The 17,319-nt window shown below is 42.6% G+C and overlaps 2 protein-coding genes across 2 annotated transcripts; both read left to right on the plus strand.

The window, feature by feature from the left end:
* Nucleotides 1–2,315: 2,315 nt before the first annotated feature.
* On the plus strand, nucleotides 2,316–8,004 carry hdgfl3 (HDGF like 3; the record flags this gene model as incomplete). The annotated part of the gene is made up of 6 exons (XM_084476036.1): nucleotides 2,316–2,399; nucleotides 3,023–3,099; nucleotides 4,187–4,325; nucleotides 5,960–6,121; nucleotides 7,443–7,577; nucleotides 7,978–8,004. The coding sequence occupies 6 exons, from the start codon at nucleotides 2,316–2,318 to the stop codon at nucleotides 8,002–8,004; spliced, it is 624 nt and encodes a 207-aa protein (XP_084332162.1).
* A 2,734-nt stretch (nucleotides 8,005–10,738) lies between these two features.
* Nucleotides 10,739–17,124, plus strand: LOC311356529 (histone-binding protein RBBP7). Its single transcript, XM_084476320.1, has 12 exons — nucleotides 10,739–10,896; nucleotides 11,065–11,212; nucleotides 11,777–11,922; nucleotides 12,623–12,799; nucleotides 12,985–13,100; nucleotides 13,564–13,724; nucleotides 14,071–14,197; nucleotides 14,523–14,600; nucleotides 14,762–14,838; nucleotides 15,170–15,227; nucleotides 15,829–15,939; nucleotides 16,320–17,124. The coding sequence occupies exons 1-12, from the start codon at nucleotides 10,881–10,883 to the stop codon at nucleotides 16,386–16,388; spliced, it is 1,284 nt and encodes a 427-aa protein (XP_084332446.1). The 5' UTR covers nucleotides 10,739–10,880; the 3' UTR covers nucleotides 16,389–17,124.
* Nucleotides 17,125–17,319: the final 195 nt, after the last annotated feature.

Consider the following 17,319-nt stretch of genomic DNA (forward strand, 5'->3'; position numbering starts at 1 on the left):
TGGAATTTGACAAATCATTTTCACTTTTCAAAATGTGACAAACATTTCAAGGACATTTGGGGAATAAAAACAGAAAAAAAACAACGAACAATGGTTCTGGATCTCAGGCAGAATGTGTTGCAGACGTGAATAAAAAAGGAAGCACGAAGAATTTGTAACACTTCCAAACCGTCCACATGCTTGTCACTCGGTCCACCGCCAAATTTGTTGGAATTATTTTTCACGGCACACAAGGCCAAGACAAGGGAAAGCCATACTTAGACAACCGAACAGATCAGCAAACATCTGTTTTCCGGATCCCAACGTTACGTCTCTCCCCTCTTCGATGCAAAACACATGTGGCTTCAAAACATACGCAGGTGTACATGTGTTTTGAATAGGGTCAAAGTAGTTCTCTTTCTGTGACAAGCGGCAATGTTTTGTAGTGGGGATTCTATAGGCGCTCTTCCAGGAAATACTTCTAGGCTACTGCTCCTGAGAAATATAAGAAAGGCTTAGAGCTTTTCATTAGTGGTATGTTGTGTTCAAGGTGTAATACATTGAAAAGCACCATGCACCTCGGTCGATACCAACAGACCCACATATAGAATGAGAGTAATGTGTGTAGGCCTATTCATGTTTTTATTTTCCTCATTCTGGAAGGCTGAAGGGTTCAATGTGACAGGCATCCGCAGTGTAAGCAGCGGAGAAGAAACATCTGTCCGGGAGAGATGAGAATCACATGTGCTGGTGACAGAAAGACATGCCTTTCAGTTTAACCAAAGCTTTTGCTGCCACCTACTGGACAGGATTATATAGTAAATCTGCTTACATTGTAAAGGGTCTTAAAAGACTGTTCAGAAATTGTAATTTTTTACTGCCATCTGCGGGTAGACAGTATAAAATAAAACGTTGATTTTAAGCATGAATAAGAAATAGTAGGTCGTTTGCTGCCATCTATTGGTACACCGTTTGAGATACAAGGTTTTCTTGTCTTAGCAATTATTCCATATAGAACATTGACTTCATAAGTAATATAATAAACAAAATAGAGCCATGAAATGAAATGTAGATTGTTTTAATTAAACAAACATATTTGTTATATTTTTAACGTTTTTTAAGTAAAAAAGAGATACAAAGTCAAATTTTTTTATGCCTTAATTAATATGACGTATTCACAGAGAGCTCCTCCTAGGACAAACACAGGTGTCACTCATATAACTAATTATTGGTCAGCTATTTTATGAAGCAGGGCAAGGGAAGTACCATAGTAAATATAACACACATGGGCCATTGCTGGTGCTTTGACACACATCAATTACAAACCTTTCCACCTACCCAATGTTAATCTTTCGGGCTATAACTGTTTTTGCCCTGCTATGGCAGCTCAATGAAAAGGGTCAATGTTTGTTGACCACACATTGGCCAGATCCCAAAGAGAGGGCTGGTGGGCTGGGGTTAGTCAGCATAAAAGGGTCTGTGAAAAACAGCCAAGCATCCATTGATACATCCATGAACAGGCTTTAGAGATGAACTGGTGGGCGAAAGACCTATGTCAGGGCACTGGACAGGTGCACTGTATGAAGAGGAAGAGGAGGTGGCTTTACCCAAACCCAGTCAATGTACACAAAGCTGTTCATAAGATGTACACTGTGTGGCACAAGCCGGTTGCGGAGATGTTAGTTGTGTGCAGAATGTGTGTGAAGAAGGAGTTTCCATTTCCAAAAAGATCCCACTGCATTGAAAATTACTAACATAATAATTGTGCTTATATGATTATTAACATGAGTACTACTTTTAAAATGTATAATGATGATAGCCATAATAATAATCTCAATAATCAAATGATAACCATCATCATCATCATCATCATCATCATCATCATCATCATCATCGTCATTATCAAAGTTATATATGCACTCATTTGAAGTTATTATCAAAAAATGCGCATCTGGCCTATTTATCAACAAAACAAATAATTTTAAGAAAAGCTAAATTTAACAAAGAACATTCTGGCCAGTAGTCGTCTATGACTAACATTTATCATATTGTTACAGAGAGACCTGCCAAGGCTTCGGGTTTTACAGCCCTGATGACAGATGTCGCAGGCTACGGCCATTCAAGGATACGTTTACGCACGTTTCTGTGCGCAGGATGATCGCCTTTTTTCCCAGGCCCTTTCCGCGTCTTTTTTTTATTATTTATTTCCGTGTAAACTGCAGCCTTGATATAAAAACATTGATGGTCGATAATTTACTCCGGTTTTGAGGGCCAAGGACAAGTGCGAGAATCTTTCGAATACACCCCCTGAAACCCTTGGATCACTAACCGACAACATGGCTCGACCACGGCCGCGGGAATACAAGGCAGGAGATTTGGTTTTTGCCAAAATGAAAGGATACCCACACTGGCCGGCGAGGGTGAGTATGCACCGCAGCCTGGCCGAGGGGAAGGGAGGCGGGGTTGCCTGAGACAGTCTCATCGCCGATGATGCTGTGTGAATACATGGATGCTGCTGGATTTGCCTACCGTTGTTTTACGACCCATTTCTAACAGTGATATATATCGTTGATGTAGACCGACCACTTTGTGCCTTTTTTTATGGACGTTGTGTTTATGGGGAAGGGCTAGAATGACAACAGTTTGAGGCAGCATCGTTCGACACTGTGCAGCACAACATTTTGCGAATCGATCTTTCTCTTAAGTGTCCATGGTCAAAGATATTTTTTTATTCTGACATTTTATAGCCTATGTATGGCTAGAATATGCATGCATATTTTAATGAATGCAAATTGCCTCAAGTAACCCCTGTTGTTAACCTGTGCAACATTGTGTGACATATATACTATTATTCTGCTACTTCTACCACAAAATAATCCCGTCGACATTAAAAATGTGAATAGTTTCTCACAATGCATTTTGAGTCATCGCACACAACAGGATCTTCTCCTCCACTGTCCCCCTTGCTTCCACTTGAGCACCATGGTCCCACTCGTTCTCCCCCATTTTCATGTTTCTCCCCCCACCCCCCTCTGCCTGTCAGATTGATGAGCTTCCAGAAGGGGCTGTCAAACCACCTGCCAACAAGTATCCCATTTTCTTCTTCGGCACGCATGAAACGTAAGTTATAAAAACTGCATCTACGCAGCTTGTAAATGAATGTGAAAATGTATGTAACAGTGAGCTACCCATGTATATGATAACAGAGCTCATGATGCTGTAAGGTACACAAGCATGCTAATGCCTTTGAGTCCCTTTGCTTTTCTCCAACTTATAGTGATTTAACCCTGTTTAAGAAACAGGTTATTGATGAGCAGGTTACCTTAGGAAAGAAGCCTACAAAGTGTGGACACCGGATCTCAAAGCCAATTACCAAAGCACTAGACTATTCCTGCTCTGTGCTACTGCTTCTAATATCATTAATTAATGCTACGATTCACATCATACCATTACAAAGCGACGATTGCTGCACATGCTAGGTTCCGCTTGCATTTAGCCCAGTACATACTCAACTCAACAACATACAGTTGTTGAGTTGCCTAGTATGTACAACAGTACATACTAGGCCTGGGCGATATGGCTAAAAGACATCACGATATAACTTGATCATATTGATCGATATCGATTGATAATTTTAATGACCTAAAAAGACTAGGAATTACCATGCTGGATTTAAACACTTCTGTCTAACACTTAATATGACCTTCCACTGTTCTTCATTGATAAATACTCCAATGTCGATACAACAATGAAAAACACTAAAATATTGTAAATAAGTATGGAACCGTGTTTGTGTAACAAACCCAGCTGGATTCAGTGGTGCAGTCTCTTATCGATATATATTGAACATGTTTTATATTGATACTGATCAAAAGTCTATCACGATATGATAATTTATTGTTTTATTGCCCAGGCCTAGTACATACTCAACTCATCAACACTGTGTCATTAGCCCAGTACATACTCAACAACACAGTGTCATTTAGCCCAGTATATACTCAACAACACAGTGTCATTTAGCCCAGTACATACTCAACAATATTGTGTAATTTAGCCCAGTGCATACTCAACAACATTGTGTTATTTAGCCCAGTATATACTCAACAACATTGTGTTATTTAGCCCAGTATATACTCAACAACATTGTGTCAGACCAGAATACCACACAGCTTTAACATGGCTATTCTTATTTCCCTGCTCATCCCAGCGCGTTCCTGGGCCCCAAGGACCTGCTGCCCTACAAGGAGTACAAAGACAAGTTTGGCAAGTCCAACAAGAGGAAGGGTTTCAACGAGGGCCTATGGGAGATCGAGAACAACCCTGGAGTCAAGTTCACCGGCTACCAGGTCTGTCGGCGGCCCGCTATGATTAAGGGAGAAAAGACACTGGGGAGTAAGAGCGTAAGAGCCAGAGGACGAGAGAGCTAGGGCCAGAGAGAGAGAGAGAGAGAGAGAGAGAGAGAGAGAGAGAGAGAGAGAGAGAGAGAGAGAGAGAGAGAGAGAGAGAGAGAGAGAGAGAGAGAGAGAGAGACTGACCACTGGGAGGAGAGACGCTAGCTGCACTGTTGACTACAGCCAGAAGTTTATGTTCATTCACAGAGGGGTCCCTATAAAGCAGTGATTGAGTTTATGAGATCATCAGGAATTCAATTTAGCTCTCCTCTTTGCCTTTGTGTTTTAAATACCAGGATTTTTGATTAGGTGGAAGATAACCAAGATGACTCAAAGCTAAATATGCACCATTCCCCCGCTAGGGAAATCGTTTTGTCTATTTTTATCCCTGACCCTAAACTTCATTTACTCTTGCTTTATGTCAATGTTTGGCTACTTCCACATACTTAACTACATTGCTGTCTGCTGCATTCATTCAGCGGCAGGCAGATCTTTTGTGTTTAATTCAGTAGTCACTCTCTTCAAAAGCAAAGTCTAGCTATTAGATCAGTTTATTTCAGTTAAGGTTAAGAGGTGGATGTTATAAGGTTTGCGTATAAAATAACTGCAATCATTGCGTACCTCTAGTGTTACGTCTATGATGAACGATGTTGGTTTGTGCTTACTGTGCTGCTGCCAGATCCTCTCGCACAAGGTCGATAGAGGTTGGATTGTAATCTAGTTATGTATTCGTATGAACTCGGTCAATATAGATAGTGGCTGTGTCCCAAACAGAAGGCAGCTGCATGCAGCCTTGCTGTCTAATGAGGCAGTGTCTTTTGGAGGCAGTGTTTTTATATTCTGAAGTAACCTGAAAAGGAGTCTGGATTGATGCAGCAAGCATCAGAAAGTCGTGATGTCGCCAAAATAGCGTCAGTTACAACGGTTATACTACCACCTGTTTGTCATTAAGGACTAACTGCCTATTTCTTTACTGAGATTTAGTTTCATTGTTTCATCTGTTTCATTAGAGTAGCATTATTCGTTTTGGAACCATTAGTCTAAAAGTCAATATAACTTTCATTTGTACACAAGCTTGAGGCTATTGCTTGCTTTTGTTTTTCTTTTTGTCAGAGCAGTGGAGCGCGCCCACTGGATTGTGGGATATCTTGACCAACAAAGGATACAACTATGCTGCCTTCATAACATGCCCAGTCAGAGGCCTCGCAGCAGGCTTTTTTTTGTTGTTGTTATGATTATTATTTAATATGATGAGACACGACTTGATGCCTCCCTGTCTCCGAATGTGACCGGAATAAGCAGCACTGAAGCCTTTTGAGTCACAGCCTGTATGTGCATTTCAACAAGCGTGCACATGCAACCAATCATGTAGGTGATGAGACTGATCCGCACTGGCATGTGCTCATCTTCGTTCCCCAGCCGCCTCCTTCAGGGCTTTCACTGTTTCCGATCTTGGATGCGTCTTCGAAATGTCCACCTGCCTGAGTTCTCAGTGGTTGGGTTGTGTGTGTTTGCTTGTCCGTCCACAATCTAAACTAAAAACGTGCACACACACACACACGTGCACACTCGTCCACACACACACACAGGCCATGCAGCAGAGTTCGTCCGAGATGGAGGAAGGGGTGAACGCAGTCGACGGCAGCAGTGAGGGCGAGGAGGGGGATTCCGTGGAGGAGGAAGACGACAAGGAGAAGCTCAAGGGAACAGACAAGGCCGGGTCCAAACGGAAAAAGACCGCCGGATCAAAGGTACACACACGCTCCGCCGCCCACCCAACTTCCAAGACATGTGACCCACAATGCACCAGGAGGCCGCTCAGAGGGAATCAGCTGGTCTTAGGCCTGAGGGCTGGTGGATACGGCGTTCAAATTATTTCCATGTTTAGTCAATATTTGTTACGCTGTTAATATATTGTATTGTAGCTTTCGTCATACGAGCTGAATGACAAAGGAAAAGGAGTAGACTGGTAGAAAAAAGGCGTCCTCAAAGACGTCAGTATAAGAGGGACAAATCCCAGACCAAACCTAGTGTCATTTCACATTGATAACAATACATCTCCTAAAGCGGCATCCCAACGTGTGGGATCCAAAAGATTTGTCTATTTTCATTTTAACCAAAGCTTGATAGACACAGAGTGGCTTTTAAGCTTAGTGTGGTGTGGCTCAACACGAAGGTGGTGGCTTTTCATTTAGTTTCAATCCTCTTCATCATGCAGGTTTCAGCTTATCGATTGTGGTCCAGTAGCCTGCCTGTGCTTCACCTTGACAACACTAAAAGCCCTTTAGATTAAGAAGGGAACAGAGGGCTTGCAGTGCCATAGCTGGTGGCTGCCAGCATTAACTACGGCGCCACAGCCGACCGCTGTAACTGGGAGCCGGCTGGAGAACTCACCCACATCACATTCTGCTCTCTGCTTAGCAACCACTGTTGCTTAGCAACTGGGTCCCATCAGGCACGGTACATGTGGCGCATATGAAGGAATGTGGCTTTTCTCCTATTTGTGTGTGTGTGTGTGTGTGTGTGTGTGTGTGTAGAGGAGGGGGGCTTACTGTAGATTTCTACAGATTTCTACATTCTCAAACATCATAAATGGCCGATTCGCCAAAGGGGTGTGTGTGTGTCTGTGTGTGTGTGTGTGTGGGGGGGGGGGTTAAATCAATAGTAGTACAATACTAGGGTACATATTGCTCATCACATAAGTAGGTTTCCCCTCTCTCCATTCTGGGTGTGTCTATGCTTAGCATACTCTGTACTACAGGTCCCCTTTTTGTGGTGGTATGCCAACCAATGAATTCCAATGAATTAGATTAGATAGAAGAAACCCCTTTCACACCAGCATGGTGTTCTCCTCCATGGAAGGGGGAAGCAACGTTTTGACATGTGAGGTCATCCTCAAGCATGGGGAGCACATGCAGGACCCATGTTCCAAACAAAGACCGGTTCCATGGGAGAACATGGCCTTCGCTCCGCTAATATCCCCGCAGGGAAAGTAACGCTACATGACACTGACCAATTGCATGCTACGACTTCACTTCCTGTGGTCACGTCCTGCGCTCCTCTCTGTGGCAGAAGTCCTCCAAGCTGTCGCGTGTGTCGTCTGGAGAGGACGACCTGGAGAAGGACGGGAAGGAGGGCGACCAGAAGAGCAACTCTGAGGGCGGGGACACGGACGGGGGCATCATCCAGAACGCCACTGACAATAAGGTGGGCTGACGGGCCATAGGTAGTGGCCCGAAGGACCAGAGACCTGGATTGGTTGAGTGAACAGGGCTATGCACTATTTACTTCATTTATAAATAGTTCATTTACAATTTTTTCCAGAATGACAATATGAGTTATGTCGTGTATTTAACTCAATAACTCAATAATCATAGCAGACAGTCATTGACGCACACTTTTGATTTTAGATTATTAAGTATTTATCTTTTAGTTAGTATACATTTGGTTTTAAGTAGGTGTAATTATCTGTTGTTGAATCAATGTTTCAGATATTTGTATCTGATTCAGAATGGGAAGAATAAGATGTGGGTGTAATTCATGATGATTGGCAAAATCTTTCAATATCAGACTGTTAATTCATGTCTATCTTCTGTGCATTTCCCAGAACCAGTTGCTCAGAGAAGAACATTAAACACGCAGAGGACAACACCTATGAGAATTCATTCTTTGTGCAAGTAGTATTGGAATGGGATGAAATACACACTGTTTGTTCCATCAGCACCATCTACTGGCCGTTGACATTAACACATGCCCGTTGGATTTGTGGATTTAATCAACAAAAATAAGCAGAAACATGGGGTCAATGCCAGGATAAAACAATATATAATTTGTCATCAAAGTCCAAACTGTTGGACGTCAAATTATATTAAGTTAATCAAGTGGCCACAAGCAACGCAGAATCCACTGTTACTGTATTAGGTGAATGGAAATTTGGTGTTGGATTGTTGTTTGATGGCTGCAAATCGTAACATGTGAGTCTATTAAACCAAATGAAAAAAGGTGTCTCCAGGGAATTAGCACAAACGACTTCTCCTGTCATCTCTGAGGTTTCTGTTTTTGTGTCAGCCTCCGGATACCAAGACTTAGGGAGCCAACTGTTAAAAGAGTGCTTACACACTGGACCAATTTAGTATGTTTGCTGTCATTTAAAACCCTGCTATATGGAAATGTGGACATTGATACCCTTATAGGCTCATTATAGCATATATGAACAATTGAATGCCTTTACTTTATGAAAAAACATTATGAACACACTGACCAATTGCATGCTACAACATCACTTCCTGTCCTAGAATCTATGATTCCGTGACTGATTGTCCACCTAGACTGCGAAAATGATTTCTCACCATGACACTCACAGTGACATCGGGAGATCTTCATGTGAAAACAATGTGTCTCAAAACTTTATCTTCAATCTGCCCCATGTCTGCTCCAAATAAACGGAACCGAAAAACTGCATTCCAGACAGAAAAATCTGCTTTCAATCAAAGGCAGCAAACTCACAAATTAATTCTAGTGTGTCGTAACTCTTGACTTATTTAACCACATTTGTAATATAAACTCAACTCAGCCTTCATGTCGGCCCCATCGCTTATCTCCATTCCCCCATCTGTCATCACACTCTCACTGTGTACAAACAGGTTTCAAAGTCCTCCGGTATGAATATATACAATATTATAGACAATATCACAGTTATATATGTTGGATTTCACAGTGTTCTGATCACTCAAGTTGTAACTTGGAGTTACTTTTCTTTTTTTTCATGATAAAAAATGTAAGGGTCTTTCTTCTGCTATAACTGTCATATCATAAGTGTCCATCACACATAACTATCTTTCATGTAACCAGAAAAAAACGAATGGAAAAGTACATAGATTAATGTATGATGAAGTGTTGTGCACAACCAGGGTTACACATTGTAACTCAAAGAAATTTAAATATACCGGTATATTTTACCTTTGTTGTAGAATAGAGGACTTCTATTTTACTCGGACAGCGCTAGGCATCATCTCATCTTTTTAACAAATGTTATATATATAAATATTATATCTGTTATTCTGTGTAGCTGTGAAATATGTCACTGTATATTGATGATTATAATGATTTTTATAGTGGCATGCTGAAAAAGGGGGCTCATTTTTGATGGTGGCTGTTGTCATTCTCATTGTCCTAAATCAGGCGTTTAGGTTTTTTAAGAATTAGAAAAAGTGTATTACATTTTCTTTCGCATCGCCAACATCGCAAATCAGAAGACCAAAATATAGTTGTATCGTAGTATAGTGTCGTCTATCTACAAAACACAGATCTATCCATGGCTGGATATAGAAGCCACAGGGCCCTGAGGGGCCCATAGGCTAGGGCCTCCCCACTGGGGTTGTTGTATTTCGAGACATTCATGGAAGTCTCTGGCACTGAGTACAAAACAAGTGTATATCCATCTGTAATGTAATAATGCACTAGGAGATGCAGGCAGACTGACCCATCAAATGGAAAAAAAAAATTGACACCTCTAGGGGGGATGCACAGTGCACTATATAATAGTGAGGTAGGACATTTGCTCTATTGCAAAATGTTGTTTCTTTTGACTTTTTATTGCAAGCATTGATTTAAACATAATTTGTTTAAGATGATGCTGCATTGCTCAATCTTCAACAAAAGCCAGCTGCCTTTATTTGCCTCCATTGCTTTTAAAAAAAAACCTGCTCTTTTTCATCAATTTATTTATATTTGTTATGATAGTTAAATCACTGTGTGGATGTACCATACATTTTCAGTTCATTATTTGTTATGCTGTATTTGAAACATGATTTACATTTTCCAAAGTTTGTAGTTAACTGTTTTTGCTGTTTATGGACAAGATTTTTACAGAATAAACTCATTGGAATGCATCATGGTTTTGTTGTTTTGGTAAATATTTTTATTTAATTGACATTAGGAATCCACTACATCACTACCTCAGAAGAGATGACAGAAATGTATATATATATATATATAACAATATATAAATATATTATTTACTTGAAATAGGTTTAGTTGGAGAGAAAGGGGGAATAGTCAATAAATGAGGCCTTCCTATAGGCTAATTGTGAGCTGTGTATACAGTATATATAAAAAATATAGCCACAATTCCAATAAAATACATAAATTCCAGCATCATGTATTGTCATGTAGTTAATTGTTATTTTTTATCTTAAAAAATCTAAATTCCTTATAAAATAATCATAAAAACATGATGTTTCGCACCAAGTTATTTTTTAGGGCTGAAAACAGTACAGGGTCTCCTGCGTTCAGCCTGCGCAAGAAGTACGCAGTTCTGAGCCTTGCTGGGATCCATACACACGCATGCGCAGTCATCTAGTCCAAATACGCGCTGAAAAGGAAAGGCGAGTTTTACTACGAAACCATCGAAGGATAACTGGATAATTACGTTTTCAGCCCTTTTATCTGGTTGTTACTTTGCTTTCGGGCATCGTAAAATACTCCCCAAACAGACGCTGAGCGAGGAACATGGCGGATAAAGAAGGTGCGTTTGGCGAGAGCTTCATGGCCCATGTCTCCATGCGTGCCGCTTTGTGCACCACAATGGTGTGATGTGATGTTGTTAGCGTCGCATGCTAACTAGCGCTTCAGCAGGCTGCTCCCGCACACTGTACATAAACTGCAACACCTTGTTCTACCCTCCGTTCCACAGCAGTGTATGATGATGCGGTGGAGGAGAGGGTCATCAACGAGGAGTACAAGATATGGAAGAAAAACACACCGTTCCTTTACGACCTGGTCATGACGCATGCGCTGGAGTGGCCCAGCCTCACCGTCCAATGGCTGCCTGACGTCAACAGGTATGAGCGCTGTGTCTGTGGTCACCTGAAGCCCACACCTTTCGTCACTAGACCAGGTGGGATGTGTATTGCTGGCTATACTAACGCACCAAATGAATAGGGAGTCAGTCTTGGAATAAAGAGAACACCCATCAACACCGCCCCCTTCGTCAACGCCAAGACGACTTGAACTTGTCTATCTATAATCGATCTATTATTAAGTACTCCTTTTTTTTTTTTCATCGTAACCATAACATGTTCTTAGGCGTATATACTGCAGTCTGTCAGTGGGGTGCAAGCAGAACTGTTTGTGTGTGTGTGACACACACACACACACACACACACACACACACACACACACACACACACACACACACAGGTAGTGTTTTTTCAGGAGGTCCAACGTCAGGATATGTCATTCACATATACGGCACCTCCGTAGAATCTACGCAGAACAGACGGATGTATGTCCACACACACACACACACACACACACACACACACACACACACACACACACACACACACACACACACACACACACACACACACACACCAGTCTGAGTTGTGTTGGTACCTTTGCAGGCCGGAGGGGAAGGACTACGCGGTCCACCGGCTGGTTCTGGGGACCCACACGTCGGATGAGCAGAACCACCTGGTGATCGCCAGCGTCCAGGTCCCTAACGACGACGCCCAGTTCGACGCGTCACACTATGACAGCGAGAAAGGAGGTAACTATCACACAACATCACAGCAGCACAGTAGGACTAACTTAACTTATGAATTTACTTAACATGGGTTTATTTTGCATGCATTTATAACCGGGTGGGGCAGGTTAGCTATTTATTCCCCAGAAATATACGTTTAAAGAAGGTTAAGTTCATCACAATCTACTACCAGTGAATGTGTCAACTTGTCTTTGAGACAATAAGTTAACACTTCATAACAGTTGGTTATGGAGAGTTGTTAAAGTTTTTTTCATCTTCTGTTTCTCAGCAGGTATGTTGGAGGTTCTCCTACCATTTCACACGGGTTGCTGAAGGCTGCTATGAAGTTCCCATTAGGCCCTTGGTGACAGCCCCTAAAGGAGCCATTTGTATAGATGGGCTTTGGAATACAACTAAATGAAAAGCAAAAATATACCCAGGTTGATGTTCAAAAGGTGGAGAAAGGTTTTTCTAATTTACCTTGTGTTAAGCTGTCATTGGAGACGCCATCTTTTCTAGTCACAAAGTTCTCTCTATGGGGATTTATATTTTTGTTGGATAAATAAAAAACGTTGGTGCATCTTCAAAACCAATTTAAATGAATAACTATTTAAATGAATTAATATAACTGATGAATGAGTACTAACAGTTCAAATAGTGAGTGTCGTTTTCACCATGACTAATAAAGTGGAAGGGTTTGATTGTTCCTCTTCCTCTTCCTCCCCAGAGTTTGGCGGCTTCGGCTCGGTCAGCGGGAAGATTGAGATCGAGATCAAGATCAACCATGAGGGCGAGGTGAACCGCGCCCGCTACATGCCCCAGAACCCCTGCATCATCGCCACCAAAACCCCCACCTCAGACGTGCTGGTCTTCGACTACACCAAGCACCCGTCCAAACCAGGTCAGCACACGCACTCGCACACACTTACGCGCTAGGGTGCAAACCTGCTGTTCCTGATCAGCCTTATAAACAGGTACTGAGGGATGTCCCATACCACAGAGAATTTATTTTGGGCAGTGCTGCTGACATCGTCGTGTTTCTAAGGGGCATGCATGCCTTGGCGCCTAACGTACGTCTTCTTCCAGATCCCAGTGGCGAGTGCAGCCCGGACCTGAGGCTCCGGGGCCACCAGAAGGAGGGCTACGGGCTGTCCTGGAACCCCAACCTCAGCGGGAACCTGCTGAGTGCCTCCGACGACCATGTGAGTCACCTCCCCCCCCCCCCCCCCCCCCCCCCCCGGAGCTGCAGGGGAAGGGACGGTTCTCAGTAGGGCAGTAGGACAATAACATACCACAATAACATACCACATTGTTTGATAGATATTGTGATAGCAGTAATGCAATATAATGTATTGTGGTTAAACAATTTGTGTATACATAAAAATAAAAATAAATACATAAAAATTGTTATAAATAGATCCTTTGTGGCTACAGATATTGTAGGCAATCAACTTTGACGTTAAATCAATTATATTTGATGTTGATCTCACACATAATTGAACCCTAAATTCTTGTCTGGGACTTATATTGTACATCTTATAATATGAGGAGGGATAGGTCAGGTTACTTCCAGACTTGTCTTGTGACTTGAAAATGTCTGCCAACTCTGAATGACGCTTGTGGATTGAAGGGGGCTTCATAAATAACCCTGCCCTGTCTCGTCAGACCATCTGCCTGTGGGACATCGGCGCCGGGCCCAAGGAGGGCAAGATTGTTGACGCCAAGACCATCTTCACGGGCCACACAGCGGTGGTGGAGGACGTCTCCTGGCACCTGCTCCACGAGTCGCTGTTTGGCTCGGTGGCCGACGACCAGAAGCTCATGATGTAAGTGGTGTCTAGAGGGAGTGACTGGTGATGTCAAGAGACAACAGTGGGTACTGGTTCCAAGATACATTTTGCATCGTGCACAAGGATCTCAAACATATTAATGTACAATAATGAGAGGTGGGGCATGATATAGCGGGGCATGGTCTCAAACACACTAAAGGTACCAGTTTTAATCTCCAATGTCGATTCTACCTGTAGGCCTCCACAGGCAAGATAGAATCCCTTCCTGCTTCTTAATGCCATGTGTCTGAATTCAATGTCACTTGAGCTCCTTATCAATCCCTCAGTAGTAAATAGTCATGTTCCATGATGTTTTTAATGTACGTTCTGTTCTTGCATACAGCTGGGACACACGCTCAAACAACACCTCCAAGCCCAGCCACTCTGTGGACGCCCACACAGCGGAGGTCAACTGCCTGAGCTTCAACCCCTACAGCGAGTTCATCCTCGCCACCGGATCCGCCGACAAGGTAGGATCACAATGCCTCAGGTCTGATCAGATGAGCAGCGTTGTAGCAGGTGAATGTGTTGTGTTACTGCAACATTTAATATCATTTGGCTAAAGCTAGTGACGGCAGAAATGTTATTTTCATCAGTAATATACTGAATGCTTAATCATTTGAAGGTTATGTGAACAAAGCCTTCTTGCAACCTTACTCTGAATAATAGTCTGTTAAAGTATTCATATTGTAAACTACTAAATAATGCACAGTGGTATTTTGTGCCTTATTTCCATTGTTGGTTGAGGGATTGATCCTGCTTATGACACTGATTGAATCGTGTTTCTCCTGGCAGACCGTGGCGCTGTGGGATCTGAGGAACCTCAAGCTGAAGCTCCACTCCTTCGAGTCGCACAAAGACGAGATCTTCCAGGTAATGCAAACACACCCCCAGCAGGGCCCACTGCAAGCGGCCTGATCTTTTGGTTTGTACTTGGCTTTGGGAACCTGGTGACCTTGTGGTGATCACACCAGTCCCCTAGCCTCCGGACAGTGTAAATGACGTGTGTTCTCGGGCTGTGGTTTGTAAATCAGGTCCAGTGGTCCCCCCATAACGAGACCATCCTGGCGTCCAGTGGCACCGACAGGCGCCTCAACGTCTGGGACCTCAGGTAGGAATGAACTGAAGGCCAGAGTCTGTGCAGAGTTTCAAGTGGTTACCTTATCAGAAATTAGGATTACATACAGATCTGTTAGGGCTTCACTAAACATAGTAAATTAGTCCACTTAGTAATTTTATAACATAAGGCTTTCAAATATAATTGGGAGGCTAGCATTAGCTTCTCTCCTTCAAAGCTATCACAATTTCTCTATTAACTGTACAATCGTAGTTGTAATAAAAACAAATGTCCCTCCCCACTTTGAAGAGGCTTATGACGTTATCCCTTTGGGATGTATCTGAGCACAGAGAGCTGATGCTGTATATTTGCATTGCTTCCCCAGTAAAATTGGAGAGGAGCAGTCTGCCGATGATGCTGAGGATGGACCCCCTGAGCTGCTGGTATGTCCCTCGGGCAAACACATTGCACATTAGCGCTGTAGTTATACACAGAAAATCGATGGATTAAGAAGAGCTTATCTCCTTATGAAAGCAACACCGGCGATTGTCTGACTAATGAGAATTTGGGCGAGCAAGAGCATATCGACGAACCAATCGACCAGAAGGTGTCAGCCTCGCTGCACACCAGGATCTCACAATAGACTACTCCACCTTTAACCCCCTCAGGGTTAGGGTCAAGGACCAAGGCTGCCAATGTCCATTGATTCCATCAATGGACATTGATGGACATAAATCGTTTTTCCCCTCATTGCTTTAGATTGTACTATACTGTGTGTAAACTTTATCTCCACATCCATCAAAACCTAATTAAATGTTCATGTGGCTATCTCAAATGTATTTTCCACACATTTGAACAGTAATGCCAGTAAGCAATGCTTACATTTCTTATCTTGGACATGGTCCCCATTTTAAATGGGGACCTTTACTCTTAAAGGATTTAAAAGTAAATGGTAACATCGAGCCATTTCTCTGCTGCAATCAGTGCCTTCAGTGGTGTCTCTTTCTTTAATGAATCCTAAGAGCCCTTCTGTCTGTTCTGCAGTTTATCCACGGAGGTCACACGGCCAAGATCTCAGACTTCTCCTGGAACCCCAACGAGCCCTGGGTGATCTGCTCTGTGTCGGAGGACAACATCATGCAGGTTTGGCAGATGGTGAGTACGCTGGTTTCTTAACACGCATTCACACACGTACGTACAAGGCCTTCCGATCCAAGCAATTTAGGAAGACCAATCCTGATCAAATCTGAAAAAAAGGGAAAGCCCTGTATGTTGGATTTGATTGCAAGACATTTGGGAGGTTAAGACACTGCTATAGCAGTCTTAGTTCACCCTAGAAAGGCCAACTGGCTGTAATTACACTGGATCCTTTATTGTGAAACTTGCTTTGAGTGCTGGTAGTAACTGGTCACTAGGTTTGAACGATCCTGAAGATCTTTGGTGTTTGACTTCAGTTGAACTTGTACAAACATGTGTCCAATGTCCTTGTTGGGACATTATTCTTGTACCTTCGTCTGATGGCCTTTTCTCCGCAGGCGGAAAACATCTACAACGATGAAGAGCCGGACACCCCGGTGTCGGAGCTGGAGGGACAGGGGTCCTAACCCCGCCCTGGGGTCAGGAGCTTCCAGTCCAGACGCAAAACACCCCTGCTTCTAGACGGATGTGTGAATCATAATGAATCTAGGGCACATTTGGAAGATGCCATACCTTTCCCTTTTTTGCTTATGTACATACTGTGGGTGGCTTCCTCAAATTCGCCTTGGAACGATAAGTCATCTATGTTGCCAAGCCGACCAGAGCACTAAAAATGCTTTTTTTTGAAAACCAGACTGAGCTTAATTTCCTTTTTATACTCCCTTCATAATATTCACCTTTTTTCTTTCTTCCTTCCTCTTTTGTGGGTGCAGACGCACAATGACCTTTTTCTTTTAACTCCATTTGTTGATCCGTTGAATGGTTAGCATTTCAGGCTAATTTAATGCCCCCGAGGTAGATGCATGTTTTGTAAAAGTTTCCATTTACAGTGGTCGTGGCACATTTTCCCCTGCAGCATCTTTATCAGTATGGGTGCATTGCAATAAGAAACTTACTTTTATTGTAATTTATAAAAGCTATGTTTTTGTTGGACTAAACACTTGCTTTCTTATCTGGCCATCTGAGCATTGGCAATCAATTTGTTCATAAAGAAGTGAAGGGATGCCAATGCATAAATGCAGCACTTCTGTCTTTTTACAAAGCCCATTATTGTTACAAGATGAAAAAAAAAATCCACGATTGCAAATTCTACAAAATGTTTATTGAAAAGCAAGACAGGACTATAAGAACATTGTACAATCTCCATGTGAGAAGTGAAAGTGGGGTGGGAGGGGTTTGACAATTTTCCGTTTTCTTTTTTTTAATTAAACAAAATAAAGCTTTCTGAAGCCATGGTGAGTTGAGCATCCTTGTTCACAGTTGCATCTCGCCTGCAGAGGTAGATTCTGACTTTACCTGAGAGTCAATCTGGGACAAAGGAAGATGGATGCCAAAATA

This window comes from Micromesistius poutassou (genome assembly GCF_964030765.1).
Source record: "Micromesistius poutassou genome assembly, chromosome: 12".
In the NCBI taxonomy this organism is placed as follows: Eukaryota; Metazoa; Chordata; class Actinopteri; order Gadiformes; family Gadidae; genus Micromesistius; species Micromesistius poutassou.

Bases quoted from the DNA above. Each gene is read 5' to 3' on its own strand.
- LOC311356529 (XM_084476320.1), top strand. The intron at 13,725-14,070 runs GTAAGTGGTGTC...TCTTGCATACAG, and splicing joins GACGACCAGAAGCTCATGAT to CTGGGACACACGCTCAAACA. The intron at 14,601-14,761 runs GTAATGCAAACA...TTTGTAAATCAG, and splicing joins ACAAAGACGAGATCTTCCAG to GTCCAGTGGTCCCCCCATAA.